Consider the following 25,109-nt stretch of genomic DNA (forward strand, 5'->3'; position numbering starts at 1 on the left):
GAATAAAATAATTACAATTTAATATACATTTCAAAAATAATTAATAACTACAAAATTTTTATTATTTGACTTTTGCTGCGTATCAATTTATTTCTGTTTTGAGGTATTCTTAGAAATATAAAGACTCTTCATTTAAGCATTCAATATCTAAAAACCAGTCAAGAATATTTTTTATTTTGCTGCTGGATTGGTCGATCTATCGTCAGTAGTAGTTTCAATGATTTTTTTTATTTTTTTTGTATATAGTATGTAAAAGCTATATGTGTATAGTCCTATATAGTATAGTTACTTACGAGGTACTATACCTCGTCAGTGATACCAGCAATATGCACCAACTTCGAAATATGATCTTAAGTTTTTTGGTATATACTCGGAAACATAATCCATGACGATTTGCTTTCATATAATGATTTTATTCAATATTATTTAATTAAAATGAAAAAATAAAGTAAATAAAAACTCGGGAATTAAAATTATGTGCATAATATAAATTTGACGAAAGAAATTATGTACACAATATAAGTTATTAATTCTTGCGCAAAGCCCGGAAGGAATTGTTCTATCTAATTATTAAAGTTTTCATACGATTGACAAAATGGAACGATTTCGAAACGCTGTGCAATAATAATTTTAATTCTAGGAAACACACACACAAACAGTCATAAACACACCCACTCATACACATACACACACACACACTTACACACACACACACACGCACACACTGTCAGTATACTGTTATCAAATTATACATTAAGAACTAGACTTCGAATTATATGCAAATTGCATAATTGTTACTTTTTGCACATTCTATGACAGCATTGATAATGTGAAAAAATAATAGTTTTAACTCATTAATGTTTATTAATTAAAAAAATTATAATTTATTCACATTATTAATCTTCTTGTAGAATATGCAAAAATAAAAAATATGCAATTTGCATATAATCCGAAGCCTACTAATAACTATATACATATTATATGATGATTATTTTAATTTTATTTAATTAAAAAAATAAAAAAATAGAAAAGAAATAAAAATACGGAAATTAAAATTATGTGCATACATAATAAAAATTTGACAAACAAAATTTTTGTACACAAAAGAAGTTATTATATCTTACGCAAAGCCCGGAAGCAATCTTTCCGAATTATTAAAGTGCTTCATATGCATTAACAAAATAGAACGATTTCGAAACGCTGTGCAATAATAATTTTAATTCGCCGAATTTTATTATGTATTTATTATAATTCTTAATTTAAATAATTTTTATCTTTCTTTTAAAAAACATTTGTCAATCTGAATTCGACATGCAAAGAGATATTCGATTGAAATAAAGGTAGTAATTGCGTTAAATAGACTATGCATATTTTATTAATTCATTTTCAACATGCATATGAGAAAATTACATGAGAAGCACAAATACGATCATTCAAACAAGAATGTATCGTGAATAACAAATTGTTGATAATGTTGGAAGGCAATTTATTTATCGCGAAATCATGTATACAAGGTGTAAGAAAAAATATTAATAAACTTCTGTTCATGATAGATGAATTAATTGATGTTATCCAACACGTTTAATCGCTTAAAACATTAATCTTTAATCAATAAAACTATTACATATATTTTCAAAAATATTAAAGTATTTAAAAACAACGATGAAGTCAATGAGTAAATAATGAAAAGTTTTTCATCTACATTATATATTTATATTGGTGTAAATGTATGATGTAATCAAAGAATCTATCTCAGAAAATAATTATTCAGGTACGGACATCAGGAAAATTTTTTTATGCTTTATTCTTTAACTGCGCTTTATACAACATAATATGTTTATTAAGATGGAAACTGTGTAATTTTACGCAAATCCAGTTTGCACTTCTACGTCTTTCACAGTATTGCAATCATTGATTTGATTCAATAATATGTAAATTAAGATAAATTTTCTATATAAGATTTTAAACTAAATCTTTTATATAAAGAAACGTTAACATCAAAATATGAAACGGTAAAGTTATTTCTGTTTTAATATAATTATATTAAATTGCTGATTGTTCGTTGGTGCCTGATTTGCGATAAAACTTTTTTTTAACATAACTGCATTATTAGAATTTAATCTCATCAAACGAAACTTTCGCGTGACAATTTTCTTCTCTGCAAGAATTCGACCTTTTCTGCAGCTTTGACATGGTAGTCAAGTCCACGATTCATTCATCCCGCATTCTGAGTCGTTTTAATATCATCAACTTAATCTTCTTTTTCCATACAAATACGATAAAAGCGCAGAAATTCTGCACAGTAAACAACAAAGAAATAAAATAACTAGAGTATTTTAGTGGAGAATTAAGTATCCATGATATTGTATACACGATTCAATTTATGGCCATTATGATATATAACGCGATAAAAAATTTCATATATAGATTAAATTTGCAAACAAATATATATTAATATTTAGTCATCTTTCAATAAAAATAATAAATTTTATATATCAAAATATAAAATTGAAAAATAAAAGAATGAATTATATACAATCTTTAAAAAAAGGGAAAAAAGAAACAGTAGTTTAAATAAATTTTTTAAAAATGTAATTTTCTTTATAAAATAAATGCATATTTATTAACTTTATTTTCACTATGTATTGCGACATTTCGAAAATTACCGACTATTTTGAAAAGATACGATTCACGTTAAAGCAATAAATGTTTTTCTTTTCTTATAGATTATATAATTATACATAACAAAATAAAAAAAACAATAAGAACAGTGAAAATGCCTGCTCTCTTCAATTGGAATGCGAATCAAGCAAGTATGAGATATTGTCGGCAGAGACATTGACATAAATATGTCTGCTTAAATCTCATTAAGATAATAAAAGATTTTCACTAAGTGTTACAAAAATGTCAGAATACTCACCATTCCTTATTGTCATTATATCGCTTGCTTTCCAAATCTGATAGACGAAGATTTGTATCCTTTTCGTTGCGTTTGATGTTCAGTGCCGCAGAGATGGATAAGCAAATGATAATAATTAGACAGACAGTTCTGATCCCGTGAAAATACAACAGATACGGCACTGTTTTTGTAAGAATGATATAACATAAAATTACATACTGTTCCAGACATATTTAAAATGCGTAGCGAGGTAACACCACTGTAACGGCCCAAAAAATTGCACTTTTTCGACATTTTTTTTTTAATGAAAGGAAATGAAATAAAGTATTAATACTCCGTGAAGTTAATAAGCATATATTGAAGTACTTGTAAAAATTTTTTCATAAAATAATATTACAAAATGGCGGAATGGCAGTCATATTCCCGATGCTCCTTTAAAATAAAAGGGTCTGCGGCAAGCAGTGTAGCCGTTGGAAATTTGAACCTAGAACAAATAAAAAAATTCCTCATGATCTTCAATGGTATATCTAGTACAATACGTATGGGATTTTAGAAATATTGATTTTTGAGTGATTGGCGAGCATTTGAATAAAGTCGTTCATTTTTCGACAAAAAAAAGTGACATTATTTGGCAATAAAAAATGTTTAGAGCAACGTATCAAAAATTTTATACGTATTGTACTTCGAAATGTTGTTTTGAATGTACAGTAAAAAATTCAAGTGAAAATATTAAAAATTGTTAGAGTTATACTGCTTGCCGCGTTGAAAAAACGTGTTTCGAGAAAAACGCGTTTAAAGTTTGGAGTTGTATTATGAACATGAAAAAATTTAAAATTCGACTCAAAAAAAATTTTTACCATTAGTCTGCAATCCCAGCACCGTAAAGCTGCCCTTCTAAGTTGGAATATTCGTCCTCCATTTCTTTCCTCGCAGATGTTATGCCAGAGCGCGCTTTTTTTGCCGCATCTGATAATTGTGCCTCTGCGTGCTTGATTCGTTTTGCATCGGATTCGATGCAAAAATTATATGCTTCGACGCCAATTTCCATTTCCAGAAGCTGCATAATACGTAAAATATTAGTTATTCCATCATTAAAGACGCATGTAGCGATATCCGCTGCTATATTTAGGACTGTCTTGCCGCTTGAATACGATTTAGGAGCCAAATTCCACACTGTCGCATTAAAACTTTCGTTACTATTTTGCGTGTAACCGCCCAGGCAACGGTTTAGTAACTCGTCCCGACTCATATCTTCATAAATAGGTTTTATGGCTTCGTAAACTTCCTCGGAAAGCGGTGACTTGTGACGGAAAGTGTCCAAGGTATCTGCTTCTTGCGCCTTCTTCCAATTGCACCAAGATTTCGAGCACTTCTCGTGTTGCGGATTTTCGTCAGTTGATAACTTATGAAATAAGGTCGCCCAAATTTCATTTTTCATGTCATCTAAGGATGTTGGGTTCTGACGAATGGCCAAACCATAATAAATAGTCAGCTCGTCTATTAATTTGGCACTTAATTTTCCTTTTCCTCCGAGGTTTTTCGATGATTTTTTAAGATTACGAAGTCGCGTTCCCATTCTTTTCTGTACGTGCGAGATGCATTCTTTCTTCTGTACTACTAAATCTTCATACGGTTCAGAGTCGATAATACCTTTAAATGTTTTGCTATCACCATCCCCGATGTAGCTTGAATATTTGAGATCGTGCAAATCTTTTGAGCGATGGAACATCTCGATGACTGCGTCAACTTCCATTTTTCCCGATGATCCTTCGTGGTTCGCTTTACATACATCGGCGTGCGTTTTATACCATTCGTCATAGTCACAAGTGTCCAATTTTTTCTTCCACTGTTCGCAACTTTTACAATATTTAGATTTTACCTCAACATCGACAATTTGCCCAGAAAACCAACCAATCAATGACGTGATCCCAAAAAGCGAAGAAAATCCGCGTTTTCTCCAAGAACCATCACCGGAAACCGTTATTCCTGCAGATTGTCCATGTTCTTCAGTCATTTTCTTCTCTTTTTGTGCTGCTTTTTTCAAACTGGAATCTTTTACTGCTGATGTTGCGATTGAAATCATACTCACTAATTTATCGTAAAAAGATTGGAATATTGGACGTGGTAATTCCATGAAAGCACAAAACTTTATAATTCCATTTAGTCCAACTCCTATTAATCGCATAGCTAGAACGATTCGACGATTTATTTCGTATGCGTTTCGTATATATTTACAACTAGGAATTACAACTTCCGGGCAATTAGGACAAGCGATAACTATTTTGAAGCCTAAGCCACGAGGATCTCTTTCACGAAAAGTAATATCGGAATTACAGTTTTTACACTTCACATGTTGTGAAATCACAGCAAAAACTGCCAAAAAATTTATAATTCTGTACCTGAAGTCATAATTTACGTCAAAATCTTCACTAGTTTTCAACTTCTTGGCAGACGCACTCACGCCTTCCGCGTCACCTTCAATCTCGAATCTGTTCTTCGGTCGTCTTTTCGACACTGTTGCTTCGACGCCGCGTTGAATGCAATTCTTTTGTGCCTTTTTGTCGCAAATACATTTTTTTTTTATCACTCATTTTGCTAACACTCCGAAATTACACAAAAACTGCTCAACTCGAAGCGCACACGTACAACAATAAACGACGGTTATTGATTACAAGAGGGAAAATCATGTGTTTCGTACACGAAATAATGCAATACTGACGCGTAAACACGTGTTTCTATATGAAAATGCTTCTAAAACTACCTCTAGAGACATCTAGTAGTGTCTCACATAACTTAGAAATCAATAAGCAAGGTATTATGCACTACTCTCTCGACAGGTTTCCACCCGGAGCAGGTAGCCGTTTCGGAGTCGCCCGACTCGTTCAGTACATAGCTCGGAATTTCGATGAAAAAAATTAGTTTCACGTATAAAAGTTTTTTCCTCGTATTCTACAGGGTTCAAAGGATTTTTTAAGCCCAAAAAAAAAATCGATTTTTTGAAAATTTTACAGTGGTGTTACTTAGAGTTACCTGAAACGTACCTTTATCATGATACCAGCACTGACGTAACAGTACCTCGTCAGTGGTATAGTAGACGGACAGCTTCTTGCAAAGCTATCGACGACTCGTCGTGCTTGGTAGTCTCAGCTTCTCTCCCGCGCAGAAACATGTATCTTGTGCATTCTTCTAACGAGAAAAAGCCGAATACAGTGATATAGTACTGACTTTATCTAATGAGATAATTAAAATTCAAGACGTGCAATCACCAATAATAATAGTAATGGTGCCAAAATCAAATCGACATTTCGAGATTTTGCTGAGAAACAAAATAAGATAATTTTATTTTATTATATTTTGCACTTGACACATTTTATTGAAACTAATAGAACAGCAAAGCATAAATTTAATGTGACATGTTTTAATTATTGCGAATTTAAAACTTACATGAAAAATTATATGAACACTAAATTTGATTATCTCGTTATTCTAAACTATATTTTTATGTGACATAATGAGTGGAAAAAAGTTTGCATTGGTGTGTTTCGTGCTTCTTTTCGTTATTTCGTTATCGAAATCGCAGCAAAGTTTTACCAACAGAAATGATAATTTGACGATGCGATACGAGATAATAACATTCCGACATAATTTGCATAAAAATTTGATGAACAATACACAAAATGACAAAATGCAGCATGAATTTCATATGAATAATAAACGCGAGGATAATGATTTGATTCAACATAAACGTTACAAGCATTCAATGCAGAATAAAGATGATGAGCAAAAATCGATAAAATCTAACACGAATTTGACAAATGTCAATCATAAAAGGAATTTCACGCCGCAGGAAGTTTATGAAAATGTAATTGAAAAGAATGATTCCATGTCACTTGAAGTCCTCAAAAATTTTAGCAAAGATGCTAACAAAACTAACATCGTCCCAAACGAAATGTGTTATAATGATACTTGCATTCGGCTCTGCTGTTCTCTTGGCGATCGTCTGTTTGATGAGTGCATTCCTGAAGAAATTGAATACATTTTTCCAAAAGTATACACGAACGATTCGACGCAGAGCGAAAAGAGAATAAACGAATTGTTTAATCTGGCCATTTATGATTCGTGCCAGGATAATCACGTTCTGCTTTTCGAAGGTTTTCAGTACGATTATAAGATTTTTACCAACGGTTCTATATATTTAACTTATTCTAAAATATTTGTGGAATCGACATCATATTGTCTCGCTGTCGTCGACGGAAGTGAGTTCGAAGTAAGCATCTGTTCCAAAACATATGACAAGATCAAGGACATAATTGATAAAAAGTCCTTGATTTCTGACAATGAAATTATTAACATAAGTGCCGATATTGTATCTATATTATTTTTGGGATCAGTATTTCTGGTGTATTCTATTATGCCAGAACTCCGAAATGTACAAGGCTTAATGTTGTGCAATTACAGCGGTGCCTTGTCTGTTGCATACGGATTTGACACTGTGGATTTTTTTATCAATTCGAATGATGTACTATATCCCGTCTGCGTTACAATAGGTAGAGTATATATCTAATTCATAAGACTATGCAATTAGTATAACGTATATATATTTGTCAGATTTTTATTGTATATTAAATATTGCATAGGTATTAAATTTGCACATTAAATTTGCAAACTAAATATTAATTAATAATTTTAAATGTTATCTGAATATATTATTTGTTAAAATCTAAAAAATGCAAAACAGTGAATAGCATTTAAATTTTATTAAATTGCATTTTAATATATAAATAATATAAGTTATTTATCTCAAATAGATATATTCTTTTGCGTTTTAGAATTTTGCAAGATTACATATTGATTTAAACATGTTTAATTTGATATTAGCAGTATTTATTAAGTAAATATTACTATATAATTTAGTGTAGTAAACTGTAGTAAGTTAAAGTAAATCTATATTAATGGAAAAGCGTAAATCTGATAAATTTAAGATCTTGTAATTTTAACGAGCAATGATAAATATGTATAATATATTATTATCTAATTAATAATAATATTTATTATATATATTTTATTATATAATATATTATTATTTATTAATAATATAAAAATAAATAAGGAGTAAGAAATAAGTCAAAAGAGCAACACAAATTAATAAGGTCGCAAATACGAAGTTCCCTTATTTAATAAAATAAGTTTTAATTAAATAAAGTTACATTTGCAACCAAATTATACTTTGTGTTGCTTTTTGGCATATTACCTGCTGCTTATTTATTTTTTAACTATAAGAGCAAATTACATATTATACATTTATATTTATATTAATAATATTGTATACTATTATTTATTTCTAATTATTACTGCCTTTAATTTTATTCATTTTTACAGCCTTTATAAGATATTTTTGTTTTCTGGCGGGATTCTTTTGGCTAAATATAATAAGCTTTGATATGTGGTGCACATTCAGGTAAATTTGGAAAATATTCTATATTATTACTACTCTCTTATTTTTAACACTTGTCTTACATTTATCTTTATGAAATTTTTTCTTTTTAATTTTACATATATCGGTTTAAAGATAAAAATAGAGAATATATAATATGTAAAATTTCGTATTAATCAAATTTTTTTATATATTATTGTATTGGTACGTGCAAAAACAACTATATTTGACTTTGGACATTATAAGTTAGAGTATGAAGATAGAATAGGTTCAAATTATAATTTAAAATAAATATAGTTTTCATGGATATTTTTATTAATTGATTACAGATTTTTAAACGGTTATTTTTTTAAAAGTAAAAATAGTGTATTAGATATAATAAGCATATTATATATTTAATTTAAATGTGTATAAAATATAATAACGGAATCTAATTATTTGATATAATGCAATAATATTTTGATTTGACGTTTTTCTTTTTTAATTTATAAAATAAAGCAATACACGATAATTTTTTACAAAATATAGAAATAGATTTTGTAATAAAAATTCGTCTCTCAAAAGTTAATAACAATTTAAAGTACCATTGTCGTGTCTGCATAAGAGTTATGTAAATATACGCCTTAAAATAATTAAAGCATCAAAAAAGAACAATAGTCCAAAAATAAACAAATTTTAAATAGTTGTAACTTTGTTTCGAATAATGAGAATTTAAAATTTAAAAAAGAGATTTAAATCTTAAAATCTCTTTCAATGATTATACAGCTTTTTTCATTCTCTTTAATTCTAATATTTTTTATATACGAAAAACGAGAAACATAACGAAATGGAAAATTTTTTCTCACTTTGTAGACGTGTCGCAGACACAAATAAATTTGATAAATTTCTTGACACTTCCATGTTACAGACTAAAGTTTTTTCTGCAAAATTGTTTTTTTTTAAATGTCGATCTTTACATATGAAGTTATCGCAAATTGAAGAGAAAATGTCATTTTCACTTTAATCGTGCATAACATCCTTAAAAATTATCGTACAGCAATTTTAAGAATAGATTCTTCAAGCTGAATCTTTACTCTATAGTATGATATAATGACTTGATCAAAGACACATTATTTAAACGTTTTCACATTCTGATTTCTTTTATCTATTGTTTGTTAAATATGTTGTGTAAATTGCAGAGGATTCAGTTCGTTACGAAGAAACGTCACACGAGAAAACAGAAAGTTGATATATTATACGATCTTTGCGTGGGGATGTCCCTTTATGCTTGCTTTTTTATGTGTCAGCATGGATATTCTTTCCGCGTATGTAAATGTACCACCGATTTTGCGACCGGAATTTCATTTAGGAGATTGCTGGTTCAATGGTAAGTAAGATAACTATTAATGCTATAGCATGCTAGTATTGTGAAAAACGGTATAAAAACTCATAATATTTTATACTTACAGAGAATGGTCCGTATTACTTGTATTATTATGGACTCGAAAATATGTGCATCATCAGTAGCATTTGTTTATTTATTTTTACGGCATTAAAAATTGAACGTTTAAAAAAGGATACAGGTCATCGTCTGAACGATTCGGAAAGCAAGTGCTATAACAATAATAAAAAATGGTATGTATTCAGATATTGTTGTACTGAGATATGATAATTTATTATATTAATAAAATTTATGCTACTTTTATAAACATTTATGCAAACAGCGTCGCATAATTGATTGCTTCGCATTCTTTTTTTATAAAAGAGAAAAATAGGCTGATATTAATAATTAATAGTCCGATCGTACAATTTAATTTTAAGTCCGAACTTGATTGGTTGAATGGAATTTTAAGTCAAAATCAAATTTAAAACGATATTAAATATAAATTCAGATTATGAATACTGGCAATAAATTGTAATTTGCAGATGACATTTTTTCTATTCGCCGATTTACTTGTTTTGTAATATTTTCAAGAATATATCACAAAACATGTTTCTTCGAAAATCTATGCAAATCTAAACAAAATGACAATTAATAACGAACATCTAATTAATGACCTGTATTTCACAAAAATAAAAATTTTAAACACTTTCAAAAATTTCTTAAGGTTTATACATCAATTAAATTTTTATGAATACTGGTCATAGTTTGTCATTTGCAGATGATATTTTTTCTATTCGCCGATTTATTTTTTTATTTTGTAATATTTTCGAGAATATATCATTTTACGTGTTCTTTCAAAAATCTATACAATTCTAAATAACATGACAATTAATAACGAAAATCAAATTAAAGAATGCACATTTATTTCACAAAAATACAAATTTTAAACACTTTCAAAAATTTCTTAAGGCTTATACATCAATTTAATTTTATACATCATATATTATCACAAGAACTATGAAAATTATATATTTGTTTGCAGGTTTAATCTATATCTGCAGCTATTTATCGTGCGGTTTATGGTAATAGGCATAGAATGGCTCATTATCGCAGTGGGTGAATTAACTAAAAATCAATCAATTTACTACTGGTATGTTATTCATTTGCTGGACTTTATGCAGAGTCTATGCGTCTTTATCATATTTGTGTGTAAAAAAAGAATCAAGCGTATGTTATTCAAACGATTCGGCTGCGGTTTGTAGCTAAAAGTTTGACACGGATCCAGTGCAACACTGTCGAGCATTATTACCACGTAAAAAGAAATAGTCATACAGGAGAAAATGATTTCTTCCGGACGAACATAAAGTTACACTGATATGACCGATCTTTAATTTTATTCGAAAATTAAAGTCATGTTTATTTATGTTGATCTTTATGTTTTAGATTAATAATTATAATTCACATATTTTCGGATTTTGTAGCAAAAGCATATTATTTTGTCTCGTTTCTTTTTCATATTCAAATAAGATTATGTTACATTTTTTAAATAAATATTTATAATATTGTTAATTGTAGGCTGATATTATTTTCAATTTAACAATATATGTAGAACTGTAGAAAGCTGTTACAAAATTACTGAAATTATTATAAATTGTTAATATATGTATATATCAAATAAAAATATGTTTATTTATAATATTGTAAATTGTAATAAGAATTCACAATATTAATATAATATTTATAACTTAATTATATAAATATATCATCATAAAATTATTGTAACATTAATACTTAAATAATTAAAATTTTAGATTTTTATGATCACAATAATTCGGTTTTGATTATTATTTTCTCTAATATGATTTACATTTTAGTAATTATTAGTTTCAATTATTGATTTTGAAGAAATCAATGAAATTTTTGTAAAAGATATTTTTTTCTCGGCAAAAGTTGGGAGTGAAAAATTAAATAGCATCAGCGCCATCGGAGCTACTTTTAATTAAATAATTAAATTTAATTATTTAAATAATTAAGTCATTCAAACTTATCAGTATTCATCAGTTCTCACATACGGATTTCAAATTTCCAAGAATTTAATAAATTCTGTATAAAATTTATGCATAACTTAGCTTTTATATTAACTGCATTAAAGAAAAATGTTGAATACAATGTAACGGCGTAGCCGTTACTAACGCCTCGCGGGCCGATCACCCGCCCGCCACTTGAGGCTATGGCGCCTAAGGCGCCCCTAAGCACAAAATCACAACTGATACACGGGTCACCCTACCCCAGGGGCGCCCCACTACAACCCCCAGAGGCGCCCCACTACGACGCCGGCGTTACCCCCACCACAGCCTCGAGGTAGAGTGGGGGAACCGCCGGCAGGGTATATAAGCCGGCTCGACGGATGAGCCGGCACCAGTCCTGTTCCGGACCTCCTAGCCAGGCAACGGGCTTCTCGTTGTTACGCCGGGTTTCCCGGTTTCTGGCCTCCTACCTTTAGTATCGGGCAACGGGTTTCTCGTTGTTACGCCGGGTTTCCCGGTTTCCGGTCTCTTCCTGCTACACGCCGGGTGACGGGTTTCTCGTCATTACGCCGGGTTTCCCGGTTTCCGGTTCTTCCTGCTACACGCCGGGCAACGGGTTTCTCGTTGTTACGCCGGGTTTCCCGGTTTCCGGTCTCTTCCTGCTACACGCCGGGCAACGGGTTTCTCGTTGTTACGCCGGGTTTCCCGGTTTCCGGTCTCTTCCTGCTATACACCGGGTGACGGGTTTCTCGTCATTACGCCGGGTTTCCCGGTTTCCGGTTTCTTCCTGCCATAGGCTATACGCCTCCGTACACCGTATCTCTAAGTTATACCGGGTAATTTGTAAATCATTTCCGGACACCGCTATAGGCTATACGCCTCCTTATTTTGTTTATACCGAGTAGTCAATAAGTTTCTCTATTTAGGGCTTTATGCCAACAAACATTTCGTTTATACCGAGTAATCAGTAAGTTTCTCTATTTAGGCTTTATGCCAACAATCATTTTGTTTACTTGTTTCTTTTTGAATAAACCAAAGTATTGTTAATAAGGAATAAGCGAGCCTGAATCTCCCCCTTCCTCCCGAATCCTGGAACCGGCGAGCCGATCCGCGGCGTCGGGAAAGGTGAACCGTTACATGGCGCCCGAACAGGGACCTGCCCAGTGGAGATCCCGACTCGCTTAAGCCTATCCAGATGCCCGCGTGGGTAAATCAATTATCAAAAACCGAAGCTATTGCCTTGGCCAAAAGACACGGAATCGATAGCCAAGGAACTTTAGACGAGGTCCGCCGACGCCTCCGCCGATTTGTCGGGCAAAACCCCGCGCTATTTCGAACTCACCTACCTGTGCCCACTATCAACGTCGAAATGGCCACCGGAAGCCCAACCAAAGACGAAGAAGCTACCACCCCGACACCTGTTGAACCAGCCAGGATCATGGACCAGATCCGAAAATGGGGGTGCCACTTCGAGGGCAAGGACCCCCTGGCATTCCTCGAGCGTACGGAAGAGCTGTGCCTGGGCTACGGCTACACCGACGCCCAGATGCTGTTAGGGCTACCCGAACTCTTACGGGGAGACGCCCTGCTGTGGTATCGCAACATCCGCGATACCATAGCCAGCTGGGCCGACTTTCGCCAAGCTGTCCGCCAGCAATACCTGCCAAGCGGGTATGAGAGACAGATGAAAAGGACGATCCAGGGACGTCAACAACGCCCTAAAGAGTCCTTCCAAAAGTACGCCACCGAGGTCCTGACCATGATGCGGCGCGCCGGGGGATATTCACCCCTAGACCAACTGGAACAGCTCTACGAAAACATGGATCCGGAGTACCAATTGTACATCCGTCGGGCGGACGTGCTCAGCGTCGGGGATCTGAGCATCCGAGCCACCGAATACGAAGAGGCCGACCGCCGAAGACAGGAACGACGAAGGGACGTGCCGCAAAGCCACACCCCGGTCGTAGCTTCCGCGGTCTACAGTCGGGAGGAATGTTGCTGGAGGTGCAAGCAACGAGGACATACACGCCTGCACTGCCAGCGACCTCCGAAGAAATTCTGCTCGAGATGTGGCAAGGACGGGGTCCTCACCCGTGACTGCCACCCCCCGACGGGAAACGGGGTGCGGGCCGGAGACGTCGCGGCCGTCGTCCAGCCCGACTCGACCTAAAATACAACCCGAGACCGCACCTCCGGATCCAGATCGCCGGACAACATTTGTGGGGCCTCCTCGATTCCGGCTCAGAGATCTCATTTGTAAACGCTGAAACGGCCCGCCGAATCAACCGCACACCGTCTAGCCCAGATCTCAAGGCAGCCCAGATACGCCTGGCCGACGGGACGCAAGTCCCCATTGCCGAGACCATCGAAGCAACGGTCAGGTTACCAGGAAAATCGTACCGCCACCGCTTCTCCGTACTACCACAACTAGACAACGCCGTACTAATAGGCATAGACCTCTGGGCGAAATTAGGAGTCGAGCTGCGCCCGCCGCCCAGACCTGTCACCGAGACAACAACCAAAGATGGAATCGCGACAGCCAGTATCAGCCCAGGAACTACCAGCGAGGCGCTAAGGCTACAGGCCTTTCTAAATAACGAACTTCCAAAGTTCGAATCGGTCCGCGGCCCGACCGACAAAGCCACACACCAAATTCGGCTAAAACCGGGGCCGCCCATTAAACAACGATATCGGCCCCGTAATCCGGCCATGCAAGCCGTGATCGACCAAGAGGTCCAAAAGATGGAAGCCGAAGGAGTCATCGAGCCCTCCACCAGCGCCTGGAGCTCTCCGATAGTGCTGGCAAAGAAGAAAGACGGGACCTACCGATTTTGTATAGACTTCCGCCGATTAAACGCGGCCTCAGAAAAAGATGCATACCCGCTGCCTCACATTGCCGCCACCTTAGATAAGCTACGAGGCGCACACTACTTGTCCACGTTGGACCTACGCAGCGGGTATTGGCAAGTGCCACTAACTCCGGAGAGCCGCCCCGCAACCGCCTTCACGGTGCCAGGGAGAGGGCTGATGCAGTTCCGCGTCATGCCATTCGGACTGCATTCAGCACCGGCCACCTTCCAACGGCTGCTCGACACCGTGCTAGGACCCGAGTTAGAACCCCACGTCCTCGTCTACTTAGACGACATAGTTGTCGCGTCCCGTACTTTCGAGGAGCACCTAGGCCACTTGGCCGAAGTTTTTCGCCGCCTCCGTGACGCCCGACTCCGCCTCAACCCAGAAAAGTGTCACTTCTGCCGGCCAAGTCTTCGGTACCTCGGACACGTTATCGATCGGCACGGAATCCGGACGGACCCAGAAAAAGTGCGAGCCATTACCGATTGGCCTGCCCCCACGACCCTCCGCAGGGTTCGGCAATTTCTGGGGGTAGCGTCATGGTACCGCCGATTCATCGCTGACTTCTCCACTATCGCCGCCCCTCTCACTCGACTCACTAAAAAGAGAGCGCGCTGGACCTGGGCAAAAGAAGAAGGAACGGCTGACGAGCCAAAGGGGCCGCCTGTCAACCAGGCCCCAGCGGCGTCGGTCCGGCTCCCTCGGCCGGGGGTCTCGGTCCAGCGGTCGGACGGGCAGCGGGAGCGCCGAAGGGCTATCCTGCTGACCGTGCCGCCGCCACCGCCGGGTCCACGGCCGAGGGGAGTCCGGGCCGAACTACCGCGGCGTCCCGCCGTTCCTCGGGCGCAGCCAGCCCGGGCCCTCCCCGAGAGGGTGGCGGGGGTGGGCGCCGTCACAGCAGTGGCGGCGCCCTCCTCCCAACCACCAGCTCGGGAGGTCCGCAGGCCGCCTCCCGCGTCGCCTGTCGTCATGGTTACCCTTGACGACGGGCACGTGGTGGCGGTCCCGTGGCACTGCGCCCACGCTACTCGGAAGTTCCGAGCCACCTCCCCCACTGGACGGTGGATAATACGGTTCGACCGATTCGGCCGACCCCGTACGATCCGCCGTCTAGAAAGGGGGTAGTGTAACGGCGTAGCCGTTACTAACGCCTCGCGGGCCGATCACCCGCCCGCCACTTGAGGCTATGGCGCCTAAGGCGCCCCTAAGCACAAAATCACAACTGATACACGGGTCACCCTACCCCAGGGGCGCCCCACTACAACCCCCAGAGGCGCCCCACTACGACGCCGGCGTTACCCCCACCACAGCCTCGAGGTAGAGTGGGGGAACCGCCGGCAGGGTATATAAGCCGGCTCGACGGATGAGCCGGCACCAGTCCTGTTCCGGACCTCCTAGCCAGGCAACGGGCTTCTCGTTGTTACGCCGGGTTTCCCGGTTTCTGGCCTCCTACCTTTAGTATCGGGCAACGGGTTTCTCGTTGTTACGCCGGGTTTCCCGGTTTCCGGTCTCTTCCTGCTACACGCCGGGTGACGGGTTTCTCGTCATTACGCCGGGTTTCCCGGTTTCCGGTTCTTCCTGCTACACGCCGGGCAACGGGTTTCTCGTTGTTACGCCGGGTTTCCCGGTTTCCGGTCTCTTCCTGCTACACGCCGGGCAACGGGTTTCTCGTTGTTACGCCGGGTTTCCCGGTTTCCGGTCTCTTCCTGCTATACACCGGGTGACGGGTTTCTCGTCATTACGCCGGGTTTCCCGGTTTCCGGTTTCTTCCTGCCATAGGCTATACGCCTCCGTACACCGTATCTCTAAGTTATACCGGGTAATTTGTAAATCATTTCCGGACACCGCTACAGGCTATACGCCTCCTTATTTTGTTTATACCGAGTAGTCAATAAGTTTCTCTATTTAGGGCTTTATGCCAACAAACATTTCGTTTATACCGAGTAATCAGTAAGTTTCTCTATTTAGGCTTTATGCCAACAATCATTTTGTTTACTTGTTTCTTTTTGAATAAACCAAAGTATTGTTAATAAGGAATAAGCGAGCCTGAATCTCCCCCTTCCTCCCGAATCCTGGAACCGGCGAGCCGATCCGCGGCGTCGGGAAAGGTGAACCGTTACAACAATAATGAAATCAAATTATCTTTGTGTTTTTATGTTTATTAACAAAATCTCGAAAGATTGATCTGATTTTATTCTACTATTAATGTAGACGATTACGCGATTGATTTTTAATTATCTCGCTAGGTGCAGTAAAACATATATTACATCACTATAACCGATATTATCTTCTTTTTCTAAAAGGAGAGCAGAATGTACAAGAAAACGTATTTCCACAAGAGAGGAAATGAAACTATCAAGGACGACGAATCGTCGATTGTTTTGTGAGGAAACACACACACGCACGCACACACATTATCTATCTACTATTATAAAATTATACTTATTTAACATTTACGTATACGAGACAACACAAATACGTGCTGCGCGCACGCTATTGTCTGCTGTTATATAATAATTTTATATAATTTTATATAATTTTATTTTAATTAAAGAAATAAAAAAATGAAAAAGAAATAAAAGTTCGGAAATTAAAAATATGTACATAAAGAAATTTGGGAATTAAAATTATATACATAATAGAAATTTGGTAAATTAACATTTTGTAGGCAATAAAACGTATTTTTTTAACTTGTAATTAATTTTTCATACAAATTAAATTTATTTTTCGTAGATACATATTACTATTATATGTGGATACATGTATAACATGCGGATATATAATATAATCGTGTACGAATTTATTCGTATAATTAATTTGTGAATTATATCAAATTGAATAAAAATATTTTACTTTTCTTTGATACATTTATATATATATATTTTTTATATATTTTAGATATTTATTTGTCTTATAAAAATCTTCCTTTATATCATAATACAGTACAATATACTGTACCTAATCTTTATATAAGATTGTTTGAAGAATTTTTTTACAATAGACTGATTTATAACCATTGATTTGACTCAAAAATACGTATCAATACAATAAATTTTCTCTGTGAAAGTTTAAACTAAATTATTTGATAAAACGTAAATATCTATGTCTAACACTGTAAAGTTATTTTCAATTGAAAAATTATAAGATTATATTAAATTGCTGATTATTTATTGATTCTTGAACTGCGATCAAACTTTTTTACACATTAGAGTTCAGTCCCATCAAATCTTTCGCGTGACAGTTTTTTTCTTGTCCGCAAGAACTCGACTTTTCCTACATTATAAACACCTCTGTCGTGATAATCAAGTAGTCGATGATGATACACCATTTGTCTTGCATCCGAATCGTTTCAATAATATAATTATGACTTTCTTTTTGCATACAAATATAATAAAAGTGCAAATATGCTGCGGAATATCTATCACATCAATATAATACCCGATGGCATCGGGTATATAGTTAAATAAATATAACACTCTTATGACCCATTGAATGATGAGCAAGACGAATTGCACGATAAATAGTCTTAGATACAACTGTAACCTGCAAGCAATATATATTTACAATAATAATAACATATACTATTTATCGAACTATCTTTAAATATATAATAAGAAAATTTTGATCCTGAAAAAATGTCTGAATACAAACCATTTTTTATTGTCATTGTATTGCTTGCTGTCTGAATCTGACAGACGAGTTCTCGTTTCCTTTTCGTAACGTGCGATGTTCATTGACGCAGAGATGGAAAAGCAAACGCTACTAATAATACAGATACTTCTCCAATTGTCAAAATATATCATCAATGTTTCCTTCTCTGTAAATATGATATGTAATAAATTTTTTTACTCTTTTTTACAATATATTAAAATGCTGTAGCATTAATAGAGTTATCTGTCAAAGACGTTTACTTACTATTGAACCAGCAACTTCCTAGTTGAAATTCCGGTCGCCAAATCTCTGGTAGACGAGAGGAAACAGACTCCATGATGACACAAAAAGTAGCTAATATAAAGGGGCAACCCCATGCATAGAGTGAATAATATATCAATTTTTTGTTCTCTCGTTGTCTAATGCTTCTTTGTAACGAACTGAATCCTCTGCAATTTTTACTTGTCATTATTTAGTTAACTATACATAAAAGAGAAACATTTTGTAACATTATATTGCAAATTATTAGGCTACGTTATATTTTATAATTATTTAAATTAAAAATGTGATAATGTGTATTATCTCAAATGTCATTTTTACATTTAAAAAATTAACTCGATTTGAACAAAAAATTTGATCTTAAATTAACTATCAAAATGTTTTTTAATAATATAAATTCTCAAAAATATTAATTTATTTCAAATTATAATTTAAATATAATTAACTTTTCTAACTAATAATACCTAGGTAGAAATCTGCCTCGATTTGCCGAGATTAAAAACAGAGCCTAGGTAAAAGAATTCAGTTTAAAATATCTGTCTAAGTCCAGAATACTCCCTAAAAATTTATTTTACCGAGGATAAAAATAATCGGAAAAATCTGCATGAGTTCTAGATTGCCACTGACATTTTTCCCAAATTAGAATAAATATGAAACTATATATGGGGCCAGGATTGAATAATCTAGCTTATAGAAATAATTATATAATACAAATAAAGCGAATATATAAAAAAAATTATAGATACTAGTTAGACTCCTTATAATTTTTCTACAAATTTTGGACGTAATCTTAAACCCACTCGGATTTTGCGATAGGGTCTGTACAATTCAGGTGTCCCAAACTTTACACAAGTTCTAATTAGATTTTTTACCTGGATTTCAGAAATATTTTTAAAAGAATATATGATATAGAGTCCTGATTATTTTTAGACAAAATTTCTACCTGGGTATATCAAGCCAAATAAATCTTCTTATACAGCAACACAAATTAAAAAAAAAATTTGTTTAATTAAAATCTTACAAAATATTGCAAATTTTTCTGTCTTTATGTTGCTAGTATAAGCAGTATACATATAAAATTAAATACCCTTATATCGTTACAGAAAATAATTATGTCACGTCGTTTTGTATAATACTATAAAATATAAAGCAATTCTGTAAAGACAAATAAAAATGAGAGACAAGTATAATATGGAATACATTGCAATTTACCTGAATGTTCGCCACATATCAAAACTTATCGTAATTAACCAGATATTAGCCGACAAAGAAAAAAAGTACATAAAGAAGGCTGAAAAAAATGAATAAAAGCTATAATAATAAATAATATACTTATCAACCATTAAACATATGCGTTAAAATACAAAAACACTAGTTAATCTTTTTGTTTCTTTATTAAACAAAAAAAAACAGATTTATTCTAACTTCTTCCACTAGAAGTTTTTAAATATTTAATAATATACTATTGATATTAAATTAAATAATAATTTCCAAATTAATTTTCAAATTTCCATTATGTATATAATTTTAATTCATTGAATTTCTATTATATATATACATAGTTTTAATTTGCCGAATTTCTATTGTATTATTTGAAAACTATTTTATAATATATAGATGTATCTCTTTATAAATTTTTTTCTCATTTTGTTTAGTTTAATCAAATATAATTATGTACCCAAAGCGAAGTTATAATATTATTCTTTGATAACAAATTTTTAAAAATTGCAACACATGTATAAAATTATTATTGCAATACATGCATAGAAATATATTTATTAATTACGCGATTTATGAAAATTCAATATATAAATTTTTAACAGAAAAAAAATATAATTTTCTACAAGAATCTTTTGATCAAAATATCTCTACGCTTCCATTAGATTCACGCGTCTGTACGCGTTCGCTAAGTTCGCGCAAAACTGATCACATGATCAGATTAGTATATCCTCCCCATCTGTCAAGATGCGCGGCTTCCGCGAGACTGATTCTCGTGCGAGATCTCGCAAGCGCGAGAGCGATGGTCACATGACCAGTGGTCACGTGCCCTGCGGTCATGTGACCAATAGTCACGTGACCTTGGTTTCGCACTTGCGATACCTCGCACGAGAATCAGTTTCACGCGAGCCGCGCGGCGTGATGAATGGGGGGGGGGGAATGAAGTCTTGCACGAGTCTAATGAAAGCGTAGATGTTTGATCACAAAAGAAATTAAACGAAATGATATATATATATATATATATATATATACACGCTACATTAATTGTTTAATTATATAATTTAAATATACTGTACCAATTGCAACACAGATGTGGTAGTACTCTTTATTATCTGTTAACAAATTCAAACTGGTAATTAAATATTCGATGAAGTAAGCACCGCAATAATTGCGTAATATAATCCCGTGTACATTTCGAAACTCTGGCAATAAGGCATATATCAAAAATGTTGTTAGCAAAAATAGCATTGACATTATACGGACACTGACAAGATAGGATACTATGTGTTCGTTCCAATTTATATCCTCATTTCTCATTTCTTTAATCTCCTCAAAAACATCTGCGCAAAAGATCACTTGATATACACCTCCCTTATTCCAGAAAACGCCGAGACAATATAATGGCGATTTAGCAAATACTTTATAAGGCGATAAATAGACAGAACCATTGGGAAAAATCATAAACTCGTTTTCATAACCTGCGGGAAGCGTGTAACGAGCCTTTCCTTCGCACGAATTGTGGACGGTCAGAGAAAAAAATTCATCCACTGTCTTACCTTCGCTGCCCTTCGCATCTTTCACATATGCGTAAACGTACGGGAAAAAGTGCTTAGTTTTTTCGGGAATGCATATACTGCCATTCACGCGATGGCCAAGAGGGCAGCAGAGCAGAATGCAAGTAATATTGTGGCACATTTCGTATGGGACGACGTTACTTTTACTGCTTTCTGTGAAATTTTCAAAGACCTCGTACAACATGGAATCGTTCTGTATAATCAAGTTTTCATAATTTTTCTGTGACGTGAAATTTTCTTTATAACTGACATTAGTCGAATTGGTGTGAGAATTCATCAGTATTTGGTCCTCATCCTCATGATTGTAATCATATTGCGTATTATTGTTGGCAAATTTTTCATACATATCATACTTCAGTGTTATTATTTCATTGCTATAGATTGTTGTAAAATCCGTGTCTTCCTCGTTTTGTACTGTCAAATTATCACCTTTTTCTTCATTGTTGGTGAAATTTTGCTGAGATTTCGATAACGAAATAATAAGCAGATAAAGTGTGCAACACAAAAACACGAAATTTTGTTGACACATTATTCATATATAAGGATCCACTTTAAAATAATTAAATAATTAAATTAGTCAAACTTATCAAAATTTATCAGATCTCACATAGATTTCGAATTTCCAATAATTAAAAAATTCTGTATTAATTTTATGCATACTTTTACATTAATTGTATAAAAAGTGTTAAATACAATATATACACATATAATAAAACCAAATTATCTTTCTCTTTTTATGTTTCTCGATAAAATTTCAAAGGATTAATCTAATTTTTTCTAGCACTATTAACGTAGATGATTACGCGATTGATTTTTAATTATCTCGTTGCATTTGTTAAAACGTATAATGTATCACTGTATCCAAGTTTGACTTCTTTTTCTAAGAAAAGCGAAGAATATATGTACAAGAAATGTATTTGCACGAGAGAAAAAATTAAACTACCGAGAACGACGAGTCGAAGATAGTTTTATGGAGGAACTCACATACACACAGTCCTATATAATTTACTACTATATAAAATTGCATATATTATATAAAATTATACAGACAAATTTATGTATACAAGGACAACAGAAAAACATTTGGGGAATTTTCTACTGGCGTAAATTGACCAATCCAGCAGCGAAATAGAATAAACTCGTAAAGCCAGTTTCACAAACATCAGTGAACTTTACACTTTAATTAAATTACATCTTTGTTTCTTTTAAAAACTATAAAAAAAGATAAAATGCAGTTTAACCGGAGGTTAAAGTTAATTGACATTTGTGAAACTGATCCTTAACTGTTATTTTTGGGCATTTGATGCTTAAATGAAGTCATTATATATTTTTAAGAATCTTGCTAAAAGAAAAGATATATTAAATCTTAGCAACAGTCAAATAACAAATTTTTTAGTTATACTATTTTTAAAATTTATATTAAATTTTAATTATTTTAAATATTTTCGTATGTAAAAATGTCTTTTAAATTGTAATTAATCGATTACACATGCGTAAGAAAAATTTTATTTGTTCCACAATATTTTATCAATTTCGTCGTTCTTTCTAGATTACAAAAATTTTGAAAATATGAAATTATGTTAACACATCCGTTTATCGTTAGTCGCCAAATTCTTGCATTTTGTCCTGCTAAATATAAACTAAAAACAAAATACTTACTATTTCAAAACCGGTTTACCTGGTTTATATATCCGGTTTTTCAAATCCAAGTTTTAATCTATATTTAGAACGAATTATGTTGTGTGTGATTATACATTAAAATTCACAAAAATTTTACTATATAACAATTCTCTTGATTTTAACATTAAAATATAATACAATTAATCCTTTTGTTCTTAAAAATTTAATAAATTATCCATTTAAGATTTAAGTTTTATCATTAGAATATAATTAACGCGCGCGCTTATATGCAAGTAGATACATACTAATAATTTTAATAAGTAAAATATTTATTTTATATTAATTCTACATTAATTGGGTATATTATACCGATATATTATAACACAATACACATATTACACTGATTTGGGTATATTATATCGATATTATAACACATAAAATATGCGTTAGACATTCTTTTCTTTCGATTGCCTATATTATTAATAATATTCGCAGCAGATGTCAAAGCAATATTTTTGACAGTATAGTATATGTACGAAATGTTCCCAGTAAAAACAGTGTAATCATTATACGCATATTCCTAATTACGATAATCTTATATAATTATTATTGATATTTTTTTATTTTTTATTTTCGTTTTTTTTAATTTTTTTTTTGTTCTTTATTTTTTATTATTTTTATTCTATTATTTAAATGTTAAGACCTTGTTGGCAGCAGGTGTTTTTTTTTCTTAAAAAATTATTTATTATTTATTTTTGGTTTTAAAATTTTGTTTTTTTTTTTTTGTTTTTGTTCTTCTTTATTTTTTTATAATTATTCATAAACTTTTTCTTTCTTTGATTTACAATCCTCAAAAGGATAATCAAATCAAACTTGTTCTAATGAATAAAGACAAATTAGAATGTTGATTGTACAAATATATAATTATAAGGAAAATACAAAGAATAATTAGTGAAGAGAATATTCGTTTATATTTTGCAATAGAAATTTAGAGTTCAGTTCCACTGGGTGAACTTTTAATGTGACAGTTATCCTGTGCGTAAGAATTATTGTCTTGCATAGCCACTTCTGACGTGGTGGTGGTCGATGTTACAGTCGTCTGTCGAACGTGTGAACCGCATCCAAATCGCTTTAATAACATCATCTTGATCTTCTTTTTGCATATAAATATAATAAAGGTACAGAGATTCTGCACAATGTCTACTAAGTAAACAGTAAACGAGACGTCATTGTATATACTTTCAGCCAACAATGACATTGTTATCAGGGACCAATTTATACCCATCGCGACAAACAGCATAATAAATAGCTTCAAATACAAATTAAACCTGCAAACAAATATATATTTATATTTGGATATCTTTTCAATAAAAATAATACTATTTATTAATTAAAAGTTTAACTATTTATTAAATTTACTATTTATTAAATATGCTATTTATTAATATTATAAATATAAGGCCCTAATGATAAATATAAATTAGAAAAACAAGAGCCATAAAGAAATTTATTTATTTTTACTCTACATTGACGTATTAATTACCACGCCTGGCTCTTAATTAAGAGACGTGGTAATTAATACGCTACTAAAGAGTAAAAATATTAAATTAATTCTTTAATCAGTTATCACTCTACATTAGCGTATTAATTACCACGCCTGGTTTTTATAATTGGTCCTTGTTCCTCTATAATTTATAACTATTTATTAAATTATTTTTTTACAAAAGGAATGAATTACAATTCTAAAAGAGAAGATAAGAAATAAATAAAATTATATAATGCAAAATAAAATTAGACTCGTATGCAATTAAAATATGTGATAAATAAGAAGGCCAACTTGACGAGCTATAAGGTATTAATTACAATTTTTTATTATTATATGTCATATTATAATGTTACATCTGATATCAGTTGTAACATTATAATATGACATATAATAATAAAAAATTGTAATTAAAGAAAGAAATAGTTGTTTTGAAGAAATTTTTGAAAAATAAAATTTTTTTTATAAAATTAAATGTATTCTTTAACTTTATTCTCTCATTATTTTCCACATTTCGAGAATTGCAGACCTCCTCGAAAACAAAAACAGAATTGAAGTTACTACGACATATTTTTCCTTTTCTAAAGATTATGTACATTAAAAGAAAAAAAATAGAAACAGAAAAAACTAAACACCAAAAATTTTGTT

The 25,109-nt window shown here is 33.6% G+C and overlaps 3 protein-coding genes across 4 annotated transcripts in view; 1 reads left to right on the forward strand and 2 right to left on the reverse strand.

Annotated features, from left to right (window-relative positions):
- Positions 1 to 5,623, reverse strand: part of LOC114946324 (uncharacterized) — an 18,652-nt gene extending 13,029 nt beyond the window's left edge. Inside the window, exons 1-2 of the mRNA XM_029322780.2 lie at positions 3,757 to 5,623; positions 2,921 to 3,383 (exon numbers count right to left, since the gene is read on the reverse strand). Of these exons, the coding sequence (XP_029178613.2) occupies positions 3,759 to 5,084 (1,326 nt within the window). The 5' untranslated portion in view covers positions 5,085 to 5,623 and the 3' untranslated portion in view covers positions 2,921 to 3,383; positions 3,757 to 3,758. The remainder of the gene's footprint in view (positions 1 to 2,920; positions 3,384 to 3,756) is intronic.
- On the forward strand, positions 5,509 to 17,240 carry LOC114946325 (G protein-coupled receptor Mth2-like). 2 transcript variants are annotated; one of them, XM_085485201.1, is made up of 6 exons: positions 5,509 to 7,446; positions 8,279 to 8,357; positions 9,512 to 9,699; positions 9,782 to 9,947; positions 10,739 to 10,846; positions 16,880 to 17,240. In XM_085485201.1, the coding sequence occupies exons 1-6, from the start codon at positions 6,411 to 6,413 to the stop codon at positions 17,088 to 17,090; spliced, it is 1,788 nt and encodes a 595-aa protein (XP_085341327.1). In that variant the 5' UTR covers positions 5,509 to 6,410; the 3' UTR covers positions 17,091 to 17,240. The 2 variants fall into 2 exon arrangements, with proteins under 2 accessions (XP_085341327.1, XP_029178614.2); XM_029322781.2 differs by lacking the exon at positions 16,880 to 17,240 and having other exon boundaries at positions 10,739 to 11,414.
- A 450-nt stretch (positions 17,241 to 17,690) lies between these two features.
- On the reverse strand, positions 17,691 to 18,838 carry LOC114938598 (G protein-coupled receptor Mth2-like). Its single transcript, XM_085485242.1, has 3 exons — positions 18,492 to 18,838; positions 18,228 to 18,393; positions 17,691 to 18,119 (listed from the first exon to the last, which is right to left on the reverse strand). The coding sequence occupies exons 1-3, from the start codon at positions 18,694 to 18,696 to the stop codon at positions 17,879 to 17,881; spliced, it is 612 nt and encodes a 203-aa protein (XP_085341368.1). The 5' UTR covers positions 18,697 to 18,838; the 3' UTR covers positions 17,691 to 17,878.
- Between the last annotated feature and the right edge of the window lie 6,271 nt (positions 18,839 to 25,109).

Source organism: Nylanderia fulva, unplaced genomic scaffold, assembly GCF_048542155.1.
Source record: "Nylanderia fulva isolate GAGA-0341 unplaced genomic scaffold, ASM4854215v1 Scaffold35, whole genome shotgun sequence".
NCBI classification, from domain to species: Eukaryota; Metazoa; Arthropoda; class Insecta; order Hymenoptera; family Formicidae; genus Nylanderia; species Nylanderia fulva.

Coding starts and splice junctions, on each gene's coding strand:
- LOC114946325 (XM_085485201.1), top strand. CDS start 6,411: ATGAGTGGAAAAAAGTTTGCATTGGTGTGTTTCGTGCTTCTTTTCGTT. Junction 9,700..9,781: donor AGGAGATTGCTGGTTCAATG/GTAAGTAAGATA, acceptor TTATACTTACAG/AGAATGGTCCGTATTACTTG. Junction 9,948..10,738: donor TATAACAATAATAAAAAATG/GTATGTATTCAG, acceptor ATTTGTTTGCAG/GTTTAATCTATATCTGCAGC.
- LOC114938598 (XM_085485242.1), bottom strand. CDS start 18,696: ATGACAAGTAAAAATTGCAGAGGATTCAGTTCGTTACAAAGAAGCATT. Junction 18,394..18,491: donor AGGAAGTTGCTGGTTCAATA/GTAAGTAAACGT, acceptor TCATATTTACAG/AGAAGGAAACATTGATGATA. Junction 18,120..18,227: donor TACAATGACAATAAAAAATG/GTTTGTATTCAG, acceptor TATTGCTTGCAG/GTTACAGTTGTATCTAAGAC.